This window comes from Nothobranchius furzeri, chromosome 9 (genome assembly GCF_043380555.1).
Source record: "Nothobranchius furzeri strain GRZ-AD chromosome 9, NfurGRZ-RIMD1, whole genome shotgun sequence".
NCBI classification, from domain to species: domain Eukaryota; kingdom Metazoa; phylum Chordata; class Actinopteri; order Cyprinodontiformes; family Nothobranchiidae; genus Nothobranchius; species Nothobranchius furzeri.
This window is the reverse complement of record NC_091749.1, coordinates 10623730-10648428: the sequence shown is the minus strand read 5'-3', so window position 1 is coordinate 10648428 and position 24699 is coordinate 10623730. Positions and strand designations below refer to the sequence as shown.

Below are 24699 nucleotides of genomic sequence, written 5' to 3'. Positions count from 1 at the left end.
CAACCGCGGGCACTTGTTGCTATACGTATTGCGTCATTGTGCACGTAAAAAACAACTTCAAAATAAAAGCAATGCAGCCTTAGCCCATGCATGAGGTAAAATGAGAAAATACATTTATTTTGTAATTTCCAATTAACCTTACGCGGGCCGGTCAAAGTCAACCAAAGGGCCGTATGTGGCCCGCGGGCCGTAAAATGCCCAGGTCTGCATTAGAGCAAGCCTCTGATTGGTGGGTAGAATCAGCCCACATGGGCTTAAGACAAGGATTTGTGGAATCAACCGGGCCAGGCTGGGGCCGACTGGGGCTACCCGGCCCGGGCCGACCCGGTACAGAAGGGAATGGACCATTACTGCCGAGCCCCGGGCGGCAACTAAAATGAAAGTAAAAACAGGCCTAAGTTTTGTTTTTGTGAACAGAATCAGCTGAGATGATAATCTGGAGCGCTGCAGCGCTCCTGGAGCTTCTCTCTGTTAGAGCTGGAGGTCAGATCACCAGTGACTGCATGGACTGTGGGGGACAGACACCTTAAGGAGCGGCTTGTTAAAAAGAACAAAAAAAAACCTAATGAGTGTGGCTTCGATCGCAATAAAACCCAAGTTATGTCCAAGTTAAGCGGAAGTCTGCAGCAGTGCAGAGACCGCCCCCATACCCCGTTTATGCCTTTTGTAAAAAGGACCCATTTGCACCACATCACCACCACAGCATGACCAATTATAAACAACCTAAAGCTAACCCGTGCATTAGAGGTGAAAGTGTTCCATACTAGATGTGTTTTTATTGTTTTATACATAATGGGGCTTTTTTGTATGTACCAGCATTTATTAGTCACTAGATCGTGTTTGAACAAACCGATTTGAACCCATTTGCCTTTACATCCATGAGTTATGAGCCTCCTCCTTGAACCGTCACCTTATCGTGGTGGAGGAGTTTGAGTGCCCTAATGATCCTAGGAGCTATGTTGTCTGGGGCACTTAGTGCCCCTGGTAGGGTCTCCCATGACAAATTGGTCTTAGGTGAAGGGTGAGACAAAGAACGGTTCGAAGGATCTTTCATGGCGGTGAAAACGAAGAGTCGGAGTACCCGGCCCGGAGGGTTACCGGGGTCCCACCCTGGAGCCAGGCCTGGGGTTGGGGCCCGTGAGCGAGCGCCTGGTGGCCGGGCTTTCGCCCATGGGGCCCGGCCGGGCCCAGCCCGAACCGGATACATGGGCTCGTCCAACTGTGGACCCACCACCCGCAGGAGGAACATGAAGGGTCCGGTGCAATGTGAATCGGGTGGCAGACCAAGGCGGGAGCCTTGGCGGTCCAATCCCCGGACAAGGAAACTAGTTTTTGGGACATGGAACGTCACCTCGCTGGCGGGGAAGGAGCCGGAGCTTGTGGCAGAGGTTGAGCGGTACCGGCTAGATATAGTCGGACTCACCTCGACACATTGCATTGGCTCTGGAACCCGAGACCTGGAGAGGGGTTGGACACTCTACTTTGCTGGAGTTGCTCCGGGTGAGAGGCGGAGGGCTGGGGTTGGCTTTTTGTTAGCCCCGAGACTCTCTGCCTGTGTGTTGGGGTTTACCCCGGGGGACAAGAGGGTAGCTTCCTTGCGCCTTCGGGTCGGGGAACGGGTCCTGACTGTTGTTTGTGCTTATGGGCCAAATATCAGTTCAGAGTACCCACCCTTTTTGGAGTCCCTGGGACGAGTGCTAGATAGTGCTCCATCAGGGGACTCCATTGTCCTGCTGGGGGACTTCAATGCTCACGTGGGCAATGACAGCTTGACCTGGAGGGGTGTGATTGGGAGGAACGGCCCACCTGATCAGAACTCGAGCGGTGTTTTGTTATTGGACTTCTGTGCAAGCCGCAGTTTGGCCATAACGAACACCATGTTCGAACATAAGGATGCCCACCGGTACACTTGGTACCAGGGCAGCCTAGGTCACAGGTCGATGATAGATTTTGTAGTCGTATCATCTGACCTGCGACCGTATGTTTTGGACACCCGAGTGAAGAGAGGGGCGGAGCTGTCAACTGATCACCACCTGGTGGTGAGTTGGATCAGATGGCAAGGGAACATGCCGCGTAGACCTGGCAGACCCAAACGCATAGTGAGGGTCTGCTGGGAACGCCTGGCAGAAGAACCTGTCAAGACGGTCTTCAACTCCCACCTCCGGCAGAGCTTTGACCACGTCCCGAGAGCAGTGGGGGACATTGAGTCCGAGTGGGCCTTGTTCCACTCTGCGATTGTCGAGGCGGCTGTTGCTAGCTGTGGTCGTAAGGTGGCCGGTGCCAGTCGTGGTGGCAACCCCCGTACCCGCTGGTGGACACCAGAGGTTCGGGGAGCCGTCAGGCTGAAGAAGGAGGCCTACAGGGCGTGGCTGGTCTGTGGGTCTCCGGAGGCAGCAGACAGGTACCGGATAGCCAAGCGGGGTGCAGCAGTGGCAGTTGCCGAGGCAAAATCTCGGGCGTGGGAGGAGTTTGGTGAGGCCATGGAGAAAGACTATCGATCGGCTCCAAAGAGGTTCTGGCAAACTGTCCGGCGCCTCAGGAGAGGAAGGCAGCAACTCGCTCACACTGTTTACAGTGGGGATGGGGAGCTGCTGACGTCAACTGAGGCTATAGTCGGACGGTGGAAGGAATACTTTGAGGAGCTCCTCAATCCCACCAATGCGCATTCCGAGGAGGAACCAGAGCTGGGAGGCCTGGGGATGGACTGTCCGATCTCAGGGGCAGAAGTTGCTGAGGTAGTCAAACAACTACACAGCGGCGGAGCCCCGGGGGCGGATGAGGTTCGTCCTGGGTATCTCAAGGCTATGGATGTTGTAGGGCTGTCATGGTTGACACGTCTCTACAACATTGCGTGGTCATCGGGGGCAGTTCCTAGGGTGTGGCAGACCGGGGTGGTGGTCCCCATCTTTAAGAAGGGTGACCTGAGGGTGTGTTCCAACTATAGGGGGATCACACTCCTCAGCCTCCCTGGAAAGGTCTACTCCAAGGTACTGGAGAGGAGGGTCCGATCGATAGTTGAATCTCAGATAGAGGAGGAGCAATGTGGTTTTTGTCCTGGCCGTGGAACTGTGGACCAGCTCTATACCCTTGCAAGGGTGATGGAGGGGGCATGGGAGTTTGCCCAACCAATCCACATGTGCTTTGTGGATTTGGAGAAGGCTTATGACCGTGTCCCCAGGGGCACCCTGTGGGGGACGCTCCAGGAGTATGGGGTGGGTGGCTTTCTGTTAAGGGCCATTCAGTCCCTTTACCAGAGGAGCGTGAGTTTGGTCCGCATAGCCGGTAGTAAGTCGGACCTGTTCCCAGTGAGGGTTGGACTCCGCCAGGGCTGCCCTTTGTCACCGGTTCTGTTCATCACTTTTATGGACAGAATTTCTAGACGCAGCCGTGGTGTGGAGTGTGTCGAGTTTGGTGGCAGGAGAATCTCGTCTCTGCTTTTTGCGGATGATGTGGTCCTCCTAGCTTCATCCAGCTCTGACCTTCAGCTCTTGCTGGGTAGGTTCGCGGCCGAATGTGAAGCGGCTGGGATGAGGATCAGCACCTCCAAATCTGAGACCATGGTTCTCGACCGGAAAAGGGTGGCTTGCCACCTCCGGGTCGGGGGAGAGGTCCTACCTCAAGTGGAGGAGTTTAAGTATCTCGGGGTCTTGTTCACGAGTGAGGGTAGGAGGGATCGGGAGATCGACAGGCGGATTGGTTCGGCGTCTGCAGTGATGCGGACGCTGAGCCGATCTGTCGTGGGGAAGAGGGAGCTGAGCCAGAAAGCCAGGCTCTCGATTTACCGGTCGATCTACGTCCCAATCCTCACCTATGGTCATGAGCTTTGGGTAATGACCGAAAGAACGAGATCGCGGATACAAGCGGCCGAAATGAGTTTCCTCCGTAGGGTGGCCGGGCTCAGCCTTAGAGATAGGGTGAGGAGCTCGGACATTCGGGAGGGACTCGGAGTAGAACCGCTGCTCCTCCGGATCGAAAGGAGCCAGTTGAGGTGGTTTGGGCATCTGGTCAGGATGCCTCCTGGACGCCTCCCTGGGGAGGTGTTTCGGGCATGTCCTGCCGGCAGAAGGCCCCCGGGTCGACCCAGGACACGTTGGAGAAGTTATATCTCCAATCTGGTCCGGGAACGCCTTGGGGTCCTGCCGGAGGAGCTGGTGGACAAGGCCGGGGAGAGGACGGCCTGGAGCTCCCTAGTTGGGATGCTGCCCCCGCGACCCGGACCCGGATAAGCGGAGGAAGACGAGACGAGACGAGAGACGAGTTATGAGCCTTTTTGCCTCCCACACTTGTGCCGTGGATCACCAGGACTAGGGATGTGTATGGCGATACGATAAGTATCACAATACAGGGAAAGGATACAATGTATCACGATATATTGCCATAAATTCAGTCGATATTAGCGATTCTTTAGACTGATTTTTCCATAGGAATATTCGATAAACAGTCCAAACTGATATGTAACATGTTTAACATCAGGTATCTGAACCATAACAGAGGGATTTACATATTAATGGTGGAAACAAACCCCATCGCACACTGCTGCCATTTAGCGGTTGGTGTTTGAATTGCACCAAAAGAAAAGAAAATACATAAATGCATGTAAATTTTTCCAAAAAATTAGATACACGGCTTTTGAATATAGATATATCGCTTGAAAATTTATAATGACATATTGCCATATCGACATTTTCTTACATCCCTAACCAGGACCAAAAAACCTTTTCACACTCTGAATTTGGAAAGAATCAGGAAGTTAGTTTGCTTGGGTATTGAGACTGTTTCATCTGTTCCTTTGCTCCTTGTTTCCTTCTGAAAACTGCTTTTACAAAAAATAAAAAAAAAATACAATTTGAAATGAAGGATTTCCCATTTCTGTATTATTTTGGATTTTATTGGAGTCTGCGCTCACACAGTCAGCCACTTTCCAGAAGTTCACTGAAGTTTTATTCTATTCCTTTGCCTCCAGGAGATAACCAGGTAAATGTTGAAGAAGTGATGTAACACTGGGATATTTTCAGTGCACTTTTACAGGAATGTGACGAGGTAAGTTCTCCCCATCAACAAAAATCAACTAATTTCGGAGTCGAGTGTTGGCAACATACACAGGCATGATAAAATAAAAACAAGGTTCCATCTTTGTTTGCTGGAATTTTTGTGTAAAATTAGCATTTAACCACTTTAAATCCTTCCTGCCATGAACACAACACCTGTAGTTGAGGTAGGCTGGAAGAAGGGAGGTTCACTGAGTCACTGGCCTGAGACGCTCCAGCTGAGGGTTTTGGTTATATTGTTTTTATCTCAACAGTCTGAGCCACAGTGCAGAGTCCACCCTCTTCCTCCTGCAGGATCAGCAGCTCTCCCACCATTTGCTGACCCTGGACCATGATGCACTGCTCCACGCCATCCAATATCACCACCTCCACCAGCCCTGGCTCTGTTCCTGCAGGCAGCAAGTCCTCTGCATCTAGGAGCAGGGGAGTGGAGGTCGGTGCAGACAGGTCATCTGAGTGGACCTAGACAACAGTGTGCTGGACGTCGCCTGGAGTCTCTTCTGCTCCTCTGGTTGCTGTTTCAACACTCATGATCTCATCTTCTCCTAGCTCTCTTCTCTGCTCAGCATCTCCTCCTCCCCTCCCCCCAGACTCTTGAAGGCGCAGACCTTTCTTTGGTCTGCCTCGAACCGGTTTAGAGTGACTACAGCTTAAAGCCTCTGGCTCCTGCTCAGCATTTTGGTCTACCTCCTCTCTCTGTTCTCCTTCCACCTCCTTCTGACCTCCTGCCTCCATCCTGTGCTGTGCCTGGTGTCTCAGCAGACTTTGTTTCACAGTGTAGGAAGCACCGCAGGAGCAACTGTATGGCTTTTCTTTCAGATGGGAAGACCTCATGTGTCTCCTCAGTTTGGTGGCCAGCGTGTAGCCTAAACAGAAAAGAAAAGGATTCTGTCAGGGATATTTCTACCAGCATGTCATTTACTTATCTGTCTAAATACTAAACTCTAATTAAAGGCAAGAAAGCTACTTGATATTTCCCTCCTAGAATGCTAAATATTCAGTTTTAACCTTAAGAATTGTCACAACTTTAATGTTTCTAATATATACTTTTTACCTTTTAAGTTAAAGGGATACTTGGCAACATTTTCATATATTTAACCCTTACCCAACGTTTAAATTTTCTAACGTTAATGTCCTCTGAGCACAAAAAAATGCACTTAGAAAGCTTCCTATAGAAATATTATATAATATTTCATAAGTCCCATTTTTTTACATGAATTTAATCCTTGGCTTCAGCCCTAACAAAATATAATAAAATATGTGTGTTTCTCAGATTTAACCCCTTTATTGCCAGGTTTATTATCAAAACCAGAAGTTTGAAAACGTTGGTTACGTATTGTAACCCCAGATTATATGAGTCTAGTCGCAGCCCTTAAGCTAGCTGCTATTGGAAGGATGATCTCCGCATCAGCCAATCATGAAGAGCTAAAATGTACACCCACCAATAGTGGGCCCCCTCGTGGTATATAACCGCAGTGACCCTACTGCTCACCTCCAATGGCTCTTATTCCCATCATAACCTGTGGGGCCAGTGGCTTAAGGGCTGTGACTAGACTCATAGAATCTGGGGTTACAATACGTAACCAACGTTCTATTTCGTCTAGTCTTAGCCCTTAAGCTAGCTGCTATTGGAATAAAGCGCAGCTGGATCGGTTTACGCCCCTCTGGTTAACACAACCAATGGGCACACCCAATCAAATCTCCTCTAGTGGGGGACGTTCAGCCTCAGACCAGGCTTAAAGACTGAGGCAGCCACGATAAAAGAGGGGGCCCCACTAAAAAATATCATCCACAAGAGGATGAAATCCATCTCAGCAAGGCCAATGAGGTGCCATAAGCATTCATTTAGCCTGCTGGGGTCCAAGCACTGAACGAGTGATGGAACCTGAAGACACATCTCGTAAATAATAACGAGTAAAGGAACAGGGTGAAGCCCATGAAGCAGCCTGACAAATGTCTTCCATTGACACACCACTGAGGAGCGCCATAGAAGAGGAAATCCCTCTGGCTGAGTGAGCCCTGAGTGCCTCAGGGGGATCCTGCCCTGATGATGTGTAAGCGAGGGAAATGGCATCACACAGCCAGTGTGAAAGACGCTGGGCCGACAGCGCCTGACCAAGGGAAGACTCCCTGTAGTGCACAAACAGGTTTTGTGAGCGACGAATCCCTGAAGTGCTTGACACATATCGTGCAAGCGCGCGCACCGGGCAGAGAAGGTGCGAAGCCGCCTCCTCCTCAGAATTATGGGGAGGAGGAAAAAGTCCAGCCAATGAAATTCACCTGGATTTGAAGGAAGCATTAATGCTTTTGGGCACAAAGGCTGGGTTGGGGCATAAAACAGCAGACCCGCCATCCTCCCGGATCCTGAGGCATGCGGGAGCCACTGAGAGGGCGGTCAGGTCACTCACTCTCTTAACTGATGCTAGCGCCAGCAGCAATGCAGTTTTAAGTGACAGGAACGTAAGTGAGACCTGGTCCAAGGGCTCAAACGGGGCTTTAGATAAGCCATGCAGAACCACTGTTAGATCCCATTGGGGAAAAAGCGGGCAGGACACAGGTCTGTTCCTCCTGACACCTTTTAGAAAACGTTTTGTGAGGGGATGATTGAAAACAGATCTATCTCCAAAACCCTGATGACAGGATGAGATAGCTGCAGCATATGTTTTAATAGTGCTGAATGCGAGGCCCCTGTCCATCAGTATCTGCAGAAACGATAGGACATCCGCCAGCTGGCAGGAGAGTGCTTGAACATTTCGCTCTGTGCACCATTTCTGGAAAGCTGCCCATTTAGCAGCGTAAGACGCAATGGTAGAGGGCGCCCGCACACTCTGAATCGTGGCGACCACATCATGCGGCAGCCCAGAAGCCTCTAAGTGTGACCGCTCAGCGGCCAGACCCACAGCCGTTGGCCTATTTCCGGAGGATGTTTGATTATCCCATCCGCCTGGAGAAGGGCGTCCGCCCTCCACGGGAGCCTCCACAGGGAGCCGGACACTCGCGCTTGCAGGTCCGGAAACCATGACGCAGACAAGCGTCTGGGAGCCACCAGAATCACCGAGAGCTGTTCCGACCGAATTCGGTCCAGGAGACGGGGAATCAGAGGGACTGGTGGAAACGCATAAAGGAGCGTTCGAGGCCAGGGCTGGTGTGAGAAGGCGTCCGCCCCGAGCAGGGGTCCGTCCCGGGGACTCAGGGAAAACCACAGGCGACACTGAGCGTTTTCGCGAGCCGCGAACAGATCCACAGACGGTTCCCCGAACCTGATCCAGATCTGTGATATCAGTGCAGGATGCAGACGCCAGTCGGAGTCGCGGGGTCCCCCTCTCGACAGGATGTCCGCCGCTACATTCAGTACCCCCGGAATGTAGATGGCTCTGATGGACAGCAGATGGACATGTGTCCAACACAGTAAATCTGTGGCGACACGCAACAGTGGGAGGGATCGAACTCCCCCTTGGCGATTTATGTAGGCTGCCGCCACCTGGTTGTCTGTGTGAACTAAGACATGACGGCCCTCGAGAAGGGCGGCGAAGTGTCTGATCACATTCCTCACTGTCATAAGCTCCAACACATTTATGTGCTCGTGCGTGTGGGAGGGCCAGCTATCTGCCACCGTATGGGACAAGCACGTGCCCCCCCCCACCCCGACAGTGACGCATCCGTAAACACAGATACATGTGACGCAGGACGTCCGATGGGAACCCTGCGTGAGAGGATGCAGGGGTTCCCCCAGTGAGCGAGGTCCCCGCCCACTGAAGGGGGAATCCTCAACATACGTCTCTTCTGACGTATCGGGTGTACCCGGAGGCGGATGAACCAGCGTTGCAAGCGCCTCGTGCGCAGCAAACCTAGCGGTACCACCCAATGGGCTGCGGACATCATGCCCAGGAGTTTCATGACTAACAGGGCTCTCACGATCTTGCGGGGTTGTACACGGGAGATCACCGTGGAGAGATCTGCCGCTCTTGCAGGCGACAAACGTGCTCTCATTAGGGAGGCGTTCAGCTCCACCCCGAGATACACAATCTACTGGGACGGAAGGATGGAGCTCTTCCCCCAGTTTATAGAAAACCCTAGGGTTGACAGATGCTCTGTCAACCTCCTGGTTTGCTGTGACGCCTCGTCCTTGGACCGAGCGCACAGGAGAAGATCGTCCAGGTAAAATAAGACCCTCATTCCCTCCATGCGCAGTGGCTGCAGCGCGGTCTCCAGACATTTGGAGAAGGTGCGCGGGGCTAGCGAGTAGCCGAAAGGGAGGCGATTGAACTGATATTGAACTCCCTTGAACGAAAAACGCAGAAACTTCCGGTGGTTTGGAACTACTGGTATGTGGAAGTATGCGTCTTTCAGGTCGATTGACGTGAACCAATCCCCGGGGCGCACGTATTCCAGGACTTGTCTCATTGTTAATATGCGGAAATGCATTACTGCTATGGAGCAGTTGAACAGGGACAGGTCGAGAATCAGCCTCATTCCTCCCGACTTCTTCGGTACTACGAAGTAGTGGGAGTAGAAGCCCGAGAGTTCTTGTCCGTGTAAGGTTATGAAGTTCATGGTTTTCAACTCCATACAGCTGCCCCCTGTGCACAATAACACCGTGTAGAAAAACCAAGGTCGGGTGTTCCTCAGACTGTTTACATTCCAGGAGAAGAGTCCGAAGGAGAAGAAGAAACTTTACTTAATCAAAGTACTTTATTTGTGATTAAAATTATTAAGCAAAACAGATGTTGATCAACAATAATCAAGTGAATGATCTGTGAAATAAATATGTCATGAATTATGTTTAATGAAAACAGGACTACGGCACAGACATACTGATCCTCATCTCCATAGAAACGCATGACACATTGTTCCAACCAATCAGAGCTTTCGGCTGCCGCAGGAGAATCTGGTGTTGACTTCAAGTGTCCAATCCACTTTACTGAAACTTATCAACAATTCAGAGATATAAAACAAGGCAACGCCATTTTTAAGTCAGTTCCATTTTGACTTCAGTTCTATTCACCATCATCCTAAAGGAAAGCGCAGCCTGGCCAGATGTGTTTTCTTTTTTAAACTAAGAACTGTGAAGCGGGAGATTTTCGTCGTTTAACAACCAGACGACGTCCTTTCAAAATAAGAGCGCTTGCTGACGCCGCCGAACGGTACCGGGGTCGACCCTCCAGACGGGCTTTGAAACGTTGTGATCGCTGCACCGACAGCTCCATCGTACATCCGAGGTCTCCAGACCTGGCATTTCCTGATCTACCTGGGAGACCCCCACTGGGTACGTACACGGCAAAATAGCGGCTCATGTCATCACTTTATAAGCCTCGTGATATCTAGTCATAACAAAGACGACCAGATTCATTGACGTCAGCCTAGAGAATCTGAACCAGACACACACACACACACACACACACACACACACACGCACCAACACAACATCCAAATCCATTCTCATCCATCACATAATAGTCCTGGTAGATTGTTTAGAATTTATAATTCAGAAATTAAAGATTCTCAAACGATCCCATCTCTTTCTCTTTTCGTGTCTCAAAGTCAATACAGAGTGTTTAATTAAACTCCCTGATGATAAAAACAGCCTATTCTTCTGTTTATAAAAAGTGAACTACCTACAGTGTATTAAAATACAACTTTAGATAGAGACATCACTTTGATTCCGTTACATATGGCGAGCCTAGCTTGATATCTGCACAGTTTATTACACTTTGTGCCGACTCTGAGACATTTTGGGATTGTTGGTTCAGTGTCTGTGTGTTAAAGAAAAGAAAAAAGCAAGCGCTTCCTCATTCAGCTCTCAGAAAGGGGGGTGCACATTCATCACCCTCCAACAGGAGGCGCTGTTTCATCAAAACACCTTAAGTGCTGACGTGTGCTGGCGGCCATTTTGAGGCCTACATCAAAGGGTAAACATTTCTCCTGTTTTATTGCATTGGAACCGTCTGTTTACTGTTTGTCGCGGTGTTTGTGACACTGTGTGCATCCATTTGTGTAATCGGAGACAGAAGACTCTGTCGGAAATTTATTTCCATTCGATGAGCGCAGGATCCGCGCTGTTCTTAGTCGGAATTCTCGTTAGCACCTGCCGTAGCTTGACTTGCTCGGTAAACGCTGTCAGCCGAGAACAACCGCAGAGCGATACTGCATCCAGATTGCGTACGCTATTGAGACCCTTTCAATCACGGCGCGAGATGCCCGTTGGTTGATCGAGGCAATTTTGAGACCCTGATCGCTACAGGGCGTTCGCTAGCATTAGCCGACGAGCTAACTAGCCACTCTCGGTGAGGAGGCTCGGGAACGCGTCCCGTGAAGCTTTCTAGCCGTTCCGACGCAGCGGAACTGCGTCCTTTAATCCACTAAACCTTCCGGTACGGAATACTTTAGGGTAACGTTAGCGGCGGTTCTGAAACACGCTGCGGTGTTTAGAATCGTGAGATTGCTACGGGGATCAAAGCCGGGTGTCGGACGACGCATGCGCGGCGGTCCGCCATCTTAGGTGCCCGACACGTAGCTCGACCCGCCATCTTGGGCAGGTCAAATGACAATGATATTTTTGGCATTATTGAACAATTTTGCCCAAAATATTCATTCACCAGCCAAGCTTCCCTGTAACTAATTCTTTAAAAAACTCTACAGGTAAGGTTGTTTCTAAATAAACATCTAATTAGAAGGCAAAATTCGAAGGGTAAATTAATAAATAATACAAGGAAAGACTATTTACTATTTTGGAAAATGGACTCAGAGGTAACGATGCAATTACAATCCCAACTTCAGGCGGCGATTCAAAACACTTTCCTTCCCATGATGACTAACATGATGAACATGATCTGCAATCTTCAGAAAGACGTCGAGGGCGTCAAACAAGTTGTGCGTGAGTCTCAGGAGACCCGGTCAGAGACTCCGTGTTTGCCTGAGAAACCACAAAATGAGACTGAAATGCTGCAGGTTGATGTTGTCACAGGTTCTGATTCACAGGAAAACAACAACACCTCAAAGGAAAGCGACAACACCTCTCCGGCCGTTCCATCCGTGGCGATGTTAGGCGACGAACCCGCAGATGACGACCGCAGTACCACTACTACCACCGCCGTAACTGAGAAAATTTTGCTTGCACCTCTGGCCGTGAGAAAGGGATCTAATAGGCCCGCAGTGGAGGTCACTGTAAATCAGAGACATCGCTGTGTCGCATTATTAGACACAGGAGCGGACATCTCGCTCATCAGCGGAGCTCTTTACAGCAGCATGTGCGAACAAATGGGGGAGGACATCTCACCCCCCAAACTCATTTCGGGCCCAAAGGATTTTAACGAGTTCTATGGCGCTCCCTCGCCCGCGACGACTGAGATCGTCATCTCGATAGGAGGCATGTCCTTTAAACACCTCGTGTACATCAGCGAGGAGATGCCGATGCCCATGCTCTTAGGGTTGGACTGTCTCCAACGCCTTGACGCTAGAATCAGCGGTGCGTCCGGACAACTGTTTGCACGTGTGCGGAAGCCAAAGCCATACAAACCGTGGCCTGACACAGGCGGACGCCCTTCGGTGGCATGTATTTCGCGGGGGGACGCGATTTCGACCTCACCACCACTCTCGAAGCCACCGGGTAGACCCCCGGAACTTCTGTTACAGATTGAGAAGGTCATAGACCAAGCGGATGCTCTCACCAACGATGTCGAGCGAGACCAGCTAAGACAACTTTTGCTAAAGTACCAGGATTTTCTTTCACTTGACTCCTTGGACTGTGGTCTGACCACTATCCATGAAGTCCGGATTCCTACCAGGCCCGATGCACCGCCGTCCTTTGTGCGGCAATACAAGATTCCCCTGGCGTCCATAGATCCGGTCCAGGAAATCATTCACAGCCTCTTGGCTAACGGGGTCATTCGACCCTGCAACAGCACCTACTCGGCTCCGTTGTGGCCGGTACTGAAGCCTAATGGTAAGTGGCGACTTACCATTGACTACCGGCAACTCAACAAACAGGTCCCCTTGTCTAGGTGGCCTATGGCACGCCTGGAGCAGGAGCTTCCAAAAGTGAAAGATGCTAAGTACTTTTCCACCCTTGACATTGCGTCTGGATTCTGGACGATTCCCGTCCATGAATCGGACCAACACAAACTTGCTTTCTCCTTTGCCAACTGGCAGTACACCTTCACCCGGTGTCCTTTTGGTTATTCCAACTCGCCAGCTGAGTTCAACATCTTCTTGAACAAGGCCTGCCCCGATGCTCGAGAGCGTGGGACACTCATCTATGTCGACGACATTCTTATTCGTCGGCGTACGTTGGATGACCACCTGGCCGAGCTGGACCATGTCATGGGTCAGCTCACGGCGGCGGGCGCTAAGATCTCTCTCGCCAAGGGTCAGTGGTGCAGGTCGCAAGTTCAGTACGTTGGCCTCCTTGTGGGACCACAGGGAGTGCAGCCTCAGCTTGGCAGGATTCAGGGTGTTGCCACCATCACACCTCCGACGAACGTCTCCGAACTTCACAGCTTCTTGGGGGTCTGCAACTACTCGCGTCAGTTCGTGGAACATTACGCTGAGTTGGCACGACCTCTGACTAATCTGTTGAAGAAGGATGTGGCGTTCGAGTGGGCGGAGCAGCACCAGCAGGCCATGGATGACCTGAAGGCCGCCATGTGCTCGGCTCCGTGCTTGGCGCTCCCCGACTGTGACAAGGAGTTCCATCTTGAGGTTGGTTTCTCAGCTCACTGTTTGAGTGCTGGTCTCTACCAGATTCATGACTGCGACAGGCGTGTCGTGGCCTATGCTAGTAAGCTCTTGACTGGACCTGAGTTGAAATACTCGGACTGTGAAAAGGCTTTGCTTTCCACCATGTGGGCAGTTAAGTACTTTGCGAACTACATTGGCGGACAAAAAATCATCATTGAGACACAGCACCAGCCGGTGACCTTCCTTAACAGTCAGCGCATCAGAGATGGTGTGGTGACCAATTCGCGAATCGCTTCGTGGCTGCTGGCTCTTCAAAGCTTCGATATCGAGGTGCGCTACGCCCAGAACTGACGTAGCCCTCTTGGCATGGGTTTGGCTGCGTGCCAACATTGCTCGGACGACGCCATCGCGTCAGTCCCGCCAGCCAGGCCCCCTCAGGCTCTTCTAAACCGCAACCACCACTACTACGACCAGTCATACTGTGCGGGTTTACCGACCGTATACGTGGATGGCAGTGCTTTTCGGCACGGTTCTGCGCCTAGTGCGGGCGTGGGTGTCGTTTGGGTAGACGGTGACCGCAGGGAGTCCCGATTTTACTCTCTGGGTGGTAAGACCTCACAGCATGCTGAAGTGGCGGGGATCGTGATAGCGCTGCGTAGCGCTAGGGACCGTGGCTTCCGTGAACTGGTGGTTTGCACTGACTCGGACTACGCGCGTCTCAGTTTCTTGTGTCATCTACCAACGTGGAAGAATAACGGGTTCCAGACCGTTAGCCGGAAGCCCGTCAAAAATCAGGCCCTCTTCAGGGCATGTGACATTCTGGTGACTGCACTTGACATGCACATTTACTGGCGTAAAGTCAAAGGTCGCTCTCGCTCACCCGGTCCTGAAAAGGAGTTGAACGATCTTGAAGACTCTTTGGCCAAACAGGGCGCGACCGATGGTCCCCTGTGGGTTTTCGAACCCGGGTGGCTTGAGGGACATGTGTGGTCTTTCCCTGATGAAAACCAGGTGTGTGTAGTTACTCGAGCTCGGGCTGCTAAAACGTCCGACTCGGAACCACCCAAGGGTGCGGTGCCCGTTCAACCTGCCTATTCGGATACCGATCTTGTCAGTCTTCAATCCCGGGACCCTGCTATCAGCAGGATGATCAAGTACATTTCTGATCCTAAAACCCAGCTACCGACTTCCGTCGAGCTTGATTCCGTTCCAGAGCTTCGCTCTCTCTTTCGTGTGCGGTCCACGCTGAGGGTCGTCGAAGGGCTGCTGATGCACGCCGCCAAGCCTCCTTCGCCGCCTGTCCTTGTTACTCCAAAACCGCTGAGGAGGGGCATGATCTCGCAGGCTCATGACTCTCCATCCGCCGGTCACAAAGGCGTCAAGGCCACGTTCGGTGCCCTGTGCCAGGTTGCTTATTGGCCGGGGATGCGTCATGATATCTCGGACCACGTCGAGCGTTGCTTGGTTTGTTGTCAGTTTCAGCCGTCCAACCCTACGCACAGAGCTCCCCTACAAGAAAAAGGGCCGACCACTCCGTGGTCGGACTTGCAATTCGATTGGGTGGGGCCTCTGACCAAATCCACCAGAGGGAGTAAGTACATACTGACTGTCACCTGCACATTCACCAAAGGGGTTGAATGTTTGCCAGCACCTGATGACACGGCTAAGACTACAGCGATCCTCTTGCTGAATCACGTTTTTGCCCGCTTCGGTTTGCCCGCGAGGGTCGACTCGGACAGGGGTACCCATTTCACCTCTGACGTGATGAAACATCTTTGGGAACTGTTGGGTGTCAAGGCTAAGTTCCACATTAGCCACCGGCCCCAGTCCTCTGGCCAGGTCGAAAGGGTGAACCGCACGGTTATCAGCATGTTAAAAAAGTACGTGAAAGCTAACCACCGAGATTGGGATGTGAAACTTCCGTTGGTCCTCATGGCCATACGCGCTACCCCTCACGAGTCTACAGGTGTCTCCCCGTTTGAAATGATGACGGGTAGACAGATGACCCTACCGCTTCACCTGCTGTATCAACGACAGGTTCAGTCCGACACAGCCCCGGCGTGTACGAGCGGCCAATACTTGCAGGACCTGAGAAATCACCTGCTTGCAGCATCCTCGTTCGCACAGGCATCTCTGGAAAAGTCAGCTGAAGGCAGAAAAACTTATTACGATAAGAAAGCCTCACATTCCGAACTCGATGTAGGTGACCAGGCCTGGTACTACATTTTCGCTCCCAAAACGGGTAACAACAATGCGACCTCGGGGAAGCTGGCTAAGAAACTTCTGCCCAGATGGTCGGGTCCATACCTGATTACAGATAAGATCTCTCCGGTCGTGTATCAGATCAAGATCGCCGACAAAAACAAGGCGCCCGTCTACAAATGGGTACACAGGGACCATATCAAACTGCACAAGGGTCCCACAGATTTGGCCGATACCAACAACAACAATCCACTATTTCAAAAGGGGGGTGATAAATACGTCCCGTTGGTTCCACAGATTTCTATCTCTGATTACACAAATTTGTTTGTTTGTGAGTGTACATGGTTGTCTTTCCTGTTATACGTCACGTGCAGACTTAAGGTGTGTTTAGACGGACGTGCTGTGGGCTCCTGGAGTCAGGTAACAGTGAGTGGGTTAGGTCACATAGTACTGTTGTCCAAAATTTTGTTTTGTTTTAATCTTTACTAATCACAATTCCTTAGGGTACATTAACATGAACATGATTACTAACCACTGATTTACATTTTAGTACTGATTTACATTTCTGTTTTTTTTTTATAGTACCTTTGACCAGTTGATGTTTACAGTGAAAATTATGTTCGTGATTATCAATTCTTTGATTTATCCTACTGGGCTATAACCAATTTTGCCCCTGTCCTGACACAAGTATTTACAGTGAGGATTCACTGATACCAGTTAGGGTTTCTTTCGTTTTTCTGCTTCTCGCATCATTCCTTTTTGCATCTTACACAGTCAGGGCTGCATCCATTTCTTCACTTAATGGGTAATTACACTTAAAACTAACACATGGTACAAAAGGCACTCATAGAGTTAGGTTTTTATTATTTTTTATTTCTTTGATGACATGAAATGCACTTTTGTCGTGTCTACATTGAAGTGCCTACACTGTGCTCTCTCTCCTCTGCTGAGCTTGTGAGGATCCTGCATCCTGGGGGTGGATCCATGACTCGTCATCTGCATCGACTACTCCTGGGTGGTGGTCCGGCTCGTTGGCCTTGGACGACTGTGGTTCCGGCATGGCTGCTGGGACACCTCATTCGTTGGGATTACTGTCACCTGCTCTTCCCTTTTTGTGGATTACGATAAGTACTCTTTCAAAGTTCAATTTTTATTTGGAATATTACCCTGCCTGCGGATACAACAATCGATTTTTAATTGGAATACTACCCTGTTCGTGGATACGTTCAAGATTTGCTCCTGCTTTGCTTTATTGCCCGTGAGGATATGACGTTGCTGTTGCTTCGTTTATGGCTTCCATGGGGAATAATTAATAACCTGCTGACTTGTGTTCTTCCTGAGGAGTATGCGAGACTGTTCTCTGGCGTGGGGTTCGTACCTCACCACAGATGGCTGTTCCCTTGGGATCGCATCCGGTTCTGTTGTCAAGATTCTTCATAACTTGGGTTTGTTCAACGACCAAGTGGTCTCTTGAAGGACCACATTGACCTTGAAAAGGGGGGATATGTAAGGTTATGAAGTTCATGGTTTTCAACTCCATACAGCTGCCCCCTGTGCACAATAACACCGTGTAGAAAAACCAAGGTCGGGTGTTCCTCAGACTGTTTACATTCCAGGAGAAGAGTCCGAAGGAGAAGAAGAAACTTTACTTAATCAAAGTACTTTATTTGTGATTAAAATTATTAAGCAAAACAGATGTTGATCAACAATAATCAAGTGAATGATCTGTGAAATAAATATGTCATGAATTATGTTTAATGAAAACAGGACTACGGCACAGACATACTGATCCTCATCTCCATAGAAACGCATGACACATTGTTCCAACCAATCAGAGCTTTCGGCTGCCGCAGGAGAATCTGGTGTTGACTTCAAGTGTCCAATCCACTTTACTGAAACTTATCAACAATTCAGAGATATAAAACAAGGCAACGCCATTTTTAAGTCAGTTCCATTTTGACTTCAGTTCTATTCACCATCATCCTAAAGGAAAGCGCAGCCTGGCCAGATGTGTTTTCTTCTTTAAACTAAGAACTGTGAAGCGGGAGATTTTCGTCGTTTAACAACCAGACGACGTCCTTTCAAAATAAGAGCACCTGCTGACGCCGCCGAACGGTACCGGGGTCGACCCTCCAGACGGGCTTTGAAACGTTGTGATCGCTGCACCGACAGCTCCATCGTACATCAGAGGTCTCCAGACCTGGCATTTCCTGATCTACCTGGGAGACCCCCACTGGGTACGTACACGGCAAAATAGCGGCTCATGTCATCACTTTATAAGCCTCGTGATATCTAGTCATAACAAAGACGACCAGATTCATTGACGTCAGCCTAGAGAATCTGAACCAGACACACACACACACACACACGCACCAACACAACATCCGAATCCATTCTCATCCATCACAAAGTAGTCCTGGTAGATTGTTTAGAATTTATAATTCAGAAATTAAAGATTCTCAAACGATCCCATCTCTCTCTCTTTTCTTGTCTCAAAGTCAATACAGAGTGTTTCATTAAACTCCCTGATGATAAAAACAGCCTATTCTTCTGTTTATAAAAAGTGAACTACCTACAGTGTATTAAAATACAACTTTAGATAGAGACATCACTTTGATTCCGTTACATCCGCGAGGGACTCGGGAAATAGCGTCCTTGGACAGAAGTTCCCGCAGCTCCAGCTCTAGTGCCTGAGACTGTACTTGCGATGTGAACGTCGTCTCCACGATCCTGTTGAAGGGAGGTGGAGTGGCCTGAAAATGAAGTGTGTGACCGCAATGAATGGTGTCCGAAATCCATTTGCTCATGATACAAAGGCGGCGCCACTCGTGCACGCGTTCCGACAGTGGACGCGTGTGCGCGGTCACGTGAACAACGTCCGAGGGTTGTGTATGCGCCCTTACCGCCGTCGCCCGTACCAGAGAACTGGGGGCGACCCATGGAGGGCTGCGCTCGAAAGGGCGATTGCGAAACAGCTGGAACAGGCTGGTCCACACCATGGAGCGTGAAGTCCGAGAGTGAAGGACGAGTGGGAGCCGGGCCCGTGCACGGGGGCGACAGAGTGCCAGCGGATGGAGCCGCGCACTGTGCCGCCGCGCGTGGTCGAGACAACGACCTGACATCCCGCCCCACCCAACGGTGTGGGGAGAGCGGGAAGAGTTGGGCCTGGCCGGATGCTGGGGCCGGAGCGCAAATGGAGCGCACCCTTACGGCTGGCCGTGTATTATGACTGCCTGTACCTGCAGGAACATGTGTGCGTGCAGCAATGCTTGGTGTGGGGAACATGTGTGAGAACTCGGCAGAGGATTCTGCGGAGGACTGTAGGATTATGCTCTTTGAGTGACGTTTTTTGGGTTTTATTTCAAAACCAACAACAACATCAGAACAATCAGTAACACACACATTCCCCCCAAAGAGTCACTTCCGTGGCTGCTTTCTGCGAGGCTCCTGCACTTGGGACTGCCAAGACTGTGTCTGCTGGCCCCGCCGGAACCGTTGTAAGCCATCTCGCTGGTCCCGCTGATGTGGAGCCGAAGCAGGAGGCCGGTTCCGTGGAGCGGGCGGTGCAGCTGGACGTCTGAAGCTTCCGCGCCGTTTGTCCCATCCTCTGGCTGAACGGCCGGAGTGCGAGGCTGACCGAGGGTGGACCAGGTCTCGCACCATAGCCGATAGTTCGGCCATCTTCTGAGCCCGCTCAATGACGCCCCTAAGATGGGGACCAAACAGAACATCGGTGGTGATGGGGCCGTCTAGCATCTCCCTTTGCAGATGTTCCGGAATAGAGGGCAGGGCCTTCAGCCAGATCGCTCGCTGGATGAGGGTCTGCCAGGCAGCGATGCGAGCAGAACCGGTGAGCACAGCAGCACACAGATTGAGGATAGCATCAGCAGTCTTAGTAATGACGGCTTTCGACTCCTCGGGAGCTTCCAGCTCCTCCATCATCTTTGAGACGCCGAAGGCAAGAAGGGCGATGTTATTCGCTGCAGCGCCGGTCTGAAAGGCACACTGATGTGCACGGTCGGTGAGCCGCGTTAGCAGCTGGTCATGTTTTGAAGTGGGAACAGCTCACGGGCCAGCGAGGTGGTTCTTGGCGCCGAACAGCGAGGCCAAGTCCGGCTCTAGCGGAGGAACGGACGGCCAGCCTTGGTCGGAAAACCCCTCGACCTTGGTGATGGGCGCATACGTGGAGACTGGCGCCTTGAGCTTGGCAGGCTCGGAGAAGGCGGCAGACCAGCAGCTCATAGCAGCGGGGAAGCGCGGCCAGATAGGGTCTGGACAGCGTGTCTGAGTCGCCCCGAAAATTCCCGCCAAATCATCCGCTTCAGGCGGTGCCGGTTCTGGCACAGCTAGCCCCTTGCGGGCTGCTGCCGCAGAAATGATGGCGGGCAGCTCCTGGAGCAGTGCTCTTACTGCTGGCAGGGAGGAGCGAGAAGCCACTGGGGCAGGAGGACCCGCTGAGCGAAGCTCGTCGACCTCCGTTATGTCTAGGAAGGATGCCGCCTCATCGTAGTTTTCGCTGTCGGTGACGTCATCCAGCCCGTTGAAGCCAGCCGGCTCCTGACCGGCGTCGAAGAAATACAAAGCCTTGTCCAGCGGGTACGAGTCAGCGACCGGAAATTCTTCGTCGGCGGCGGGAGTGAAGTACTCGACCCGGCGAATCTTCTCCGCCACGGGCAGAGCGGCACAGAACGGGCACGAGGCCTGCGGGGTCAAGGCCAGGCCAGCGTGGTGAGCCCCGAGACAGACCTCACACTTAGCGTGCAGGTCACCGCTGGAAATGGAGCCCGTCTGGCAGGTCGGGCAGGGTCTGGCATCGCTGGACATGGCTGGTAAGTCGTCTTCGGATAATGTTGCTCTTTTTAGGATAATATTTGCTCTTTAATAAAGCTCTCAAGCTTGGCATGAAGAGAAAAAGGAGGTGAGCAGTGTGGTCACTGCGGTTATATACCACGAGGGGGCCCACTATTGGTGGGCGTACATTTTAGCTCTTCATGACTGGCTGATGCGGAGATCATCCTTCCAATAGCAGCTAGCTTAAGGGCTAAGACTAGACGAAATAGAACTACAAAAAATGAAAAAATCTAATCATTTTTTGTGTGTTATGTCCAGATGACCTCTTTTGTGGGTAAGTTGTCACAGCCTTGGAGTGTCACAAATAGGCGTAAAAATATTTTTTGCTCACTTTGTAGTTTTTGTTTGATGTCATATTTTCTAAAATACACACGTTAAAGTCCTTTGAGCACAAAAAAATGCACTTACAAAGATGGCCAGTTGAACACTTTATTAAAGCACATGAACAAAAAAAGTGTGCGTGTGTGCATGTGTGTGTGTGTGTGTGTGTGTGTGAGAGAGAGAGAGAGAGAGAGAGAGAGAGAGAGAGAGAGAGAGAGAGAAACACAGAGGGGAGTGAGCTAACAGCTGCAGGTTAAGCACTCAGCTGATAAGTGCTCCTCGCACACTGCCTGTCCACATTTTCTGCCAAAGCGTGCATGCAAGCCTGTGCTTCGGTATGTAGTTCACCGCGGTGGTGGAGTAGGTGAAGGCGAAGAGGGAGGACAGAACCGCTCTGCTTCTCATCTGCAGCAGCTGTATGTTGCGACGAGCTGAAATTAAAATAAATGAATAAATAAATAAAATATGCAATTAGGTTGGCGAATTATAATAAAACTAAATAAATTACCTTGTCCAAGTTGTCAACAGCCCCTTTGCAGTGGTTGTAATCAAGGATTACAGTCGGCTTCTGCTGCGATCCCTCCTGGATCTCAACCCGATGGTGTTTGGTGCTGAGGAGCAGAACGTCCCGTCTGCGCTTCGGTATGTAGGTCACCGCGGTGGTGGTGGAGATGACGGCGAAGAGGGAGGACAGAACCGCTCTGCTTCTCATCTGGAGCAGCTGTGGTGGCAGCTCTGGCTTGTTGCGCCTAACTGTGCCCACAAGACACATTTTATTTTGGAGCAGCTCTTCTCCAAGGGCTAATGATGTGAAAAAATTGTCCGTGGTCAGAGGCGGATTTAGCAATTTGGGGGCCCAAGGCGAACACAGACATGGGGCCCCTTACACAAAATTTTCAACAATCTTACCTTTAACTGGATTTGCGAAACTCTCCCCTCTTCTGACATGAGTTATTTTCCCTTTTTATTAGTCCTCCTCTTTTTTCCTGTTTTCCCTCCTTTTGAGTGCTTTCAATATTTGCTCTGCTTTCTTTTTCCTGTCAGTGCTCCTGTGCTGTTGCCTTTGTTTTTTTTTTCTGTTTTCCATTTTGGTCTTTGTTTTCCTCCTTTTAAACATTTTCCATTGTCTTTCCTTTCTGCTTCCTTTTGATGTTTATCGAGAAACGACGTCACTTTCAGAAGTGAAAATAAAAGCTTTTATGAAACATGCAGCTTCTCTCTCTTATTGGAGCCACTAGGATAACTTCATGTCATGCTTAATGTTTTGACTATCGCTTTGAGTTTGTTACGAACGCTCCCACCTCTCTTATTATTATTATTTGTGGTCTTATGGCACTTGGCAAACAACCATTTGGTGCATTACCGCCACCAACTGGATTGGAGTGGAATGACTACCAATCACTTCCTGTTTGTGCATCGCCGTCTTAATGACCCTCTTATGACCATAATTATAACAGGGCCGCCTGGTATTTTTTTTAATCTTGTGGCTGTAAAATTGTAATAAAAAGTACAAAGTGTGTGTAACTCTTCTTTTTTCAGAACAACCTCAGCTTTCAGTGTATGGTTTGTATTTAGAATTTATTTCTATTAAAGCCTTTAAAAATCAGCTTAAAAGTGAGAAAAGCAAAAAAACGGAATTGAATTTTTTTACATTTATTACTGAACAGGAACTTCAAAATTACTGGGTGAACAATTTGGAATGAACAATTTAAACTTTGATCTGTAATGCATCTATTCTTAAAAAAGTTTAAACCTTGGTATCTTTTTTAGCAGTTTTTAGGACCATTTATTTTTGTAAACTTTCTGACGTTTTTATTTGATGTGGTAGACCTTGAAGCAGTTTCTCTTCAGCTACAGGCAGAGTCCTGCACACCTCACACTGCCATGGGGTGCAAACGTGCACTGCTATACCAAAAACTTTTTGTTTTAGCAAATGTAATTATTTATTGTAAAAAGATAAATAATGCTGGAATGTGTCACGCAGTCTCCCTCACAACCATCGACCTCCTCAAGGGAGGAACCGCAGAGCCGCTCAGACCATCCGAACTCCATTACTCAACATCCCCAGTGCCAGTCTTCCGGTTCACGTCACCCGCCAAGTCTACTTAAGGAAATGCCGCACAACGCCGAATCACTCAGTCATCCTTCTCACCGAACCGAACTCAGAGTCTAGACCAGATCGTCTCAGATCACTCAGCCTATGCAAACCAGATCAGCCAGATCTAAGAGACCTGACAACTCTTAGAAGTCAGCCCTGTGCTGTGGGAGCCGCTGTGCTCAGCTGTTTCTTCATACCGCTGCGCACCCGGCTCCTAGATTAAACAGCGTGATCACTCCACCCGGCGTCAGTCACTCCGCGCTTGGGTTAAGAAGCCACGCCACATCTCCAACTCTCGCTCAGCTCGAGTCAGCCACTACAGAATGAAGCTGAATCTTACAATTAGCAAATAGTTGAGGGTTGTTCAAATAAAAAAATAAAGAATGAACAAACGTTCATACCCTGGTTCACTGGAGATCTGTCCTTCTTCGTGGTCACTGTCTTCAGATATAAGCCTTCTGGGACACCTAATAGATCGTGTTGATTTTCTTTGAGGCATTTCCATAATTTCATGCTGGTTTTTATGCTAATTAGCTTCCCCGTTCCGTTATCCGCTTTCACCGCGGCGCTGCGCTCCGTTTCAATCAGGCTGTACAGCAGGATTTCCCCTCGTAGCGATATTTTCCATAACTCTGATTGCTTCATGCTATAGATAGTTGGAAAGCTGCTTTTATGTATGTAACGTGAGGAAATATGGGTTTTCTATCACAAAGGTGGTGTTGGACTCAGCTGTGTCAAAGCTGGGTCGCTGAGAACTTTCGCCCACAGATTAAGTCCTGAACGCCAGCGAGTCTGGGAGGAAACCATAACATCAACCACCTGCAGTCTACCAGAAGATGTGTTTACATGAGTTGTACCCAGACCAAGTCAAAACATAAAGTTTAAACTTCTTTTTCTTGATTTTAATGTTAAAAATAACCATTATCATTTTGCTCATTATAAATGTATTTAATCAAATGAATGGTTCTTATGCTTTGGGGTAATTATAATGGTTTAATGAATCCATTCTTAAATAATGTTGAGAATGTTTGTTACTGACCTTCACACACACTCAAGCACAAACATTCACACACATCCACACACACCTGCTCACAGTAAACTCCAGACACATTTGATGACGCACGTTTGCTTTGAGAAGAGAAAGGTTTTTGGTAAGTTTTCAGTCTTATGAGTCAGTTCGTGTTGGACAACGAGAGAGAACAGACCTGAAAACCAAAGGGGGGGCAGAGCCTGTTGGCTCGTTCTTCCCCCCTTCTCTCACGCTGTTTCTGCCACGCCAGGCAGAATAGCTGAACCGCAACTTCTAACGCAGACTCATTACCAAGTCTTTTGATTTCTGAGTGAATTAACTTAAGAAAGCGCGTCGACAAAACGCTTTACCATCAACGTGTACCGAGGGGCAACTCTGGACCGGGTCGCAGCGCATCTTTGTCTTCTTTGCCAGCCAAGGTGACCTGGATGAAACATCCTAAGGTGACGTCCCGGGTCCAACAGAGGGTCCGA

At 50.0% G+C, this 24699-nt stretch overlaps 1 protein-coding gene across 2 annotated transcripts in view; it reads right to left on the bottom strand.

Moving 5' to 3' along the window:
* Positions 1-5422: 5422 nt before the first annotated feature.
* Positions 5423-24699, bottom strand: part of LOC129155140 (zinc finger protein 408) — a 63465-nt gene continuing 44188 nt past the window's right edge. Inside the window, exon 9 of one of the 2 annotated variants that reach the window (XM_070554682.1) lies at positions 5423-5914. In XM_070554682.1, coding sequence (XP_070410783.1) covers positions 5511-5914 — 404 coding nt within the window. In that variant the 3' untranslated portion in view covers positions 5423-5510. The remainder of the gene's footprint in view (positions 5915-24699) is intronic. The other variant, XM_070554683.1, reaches the window with a different exon arrangement.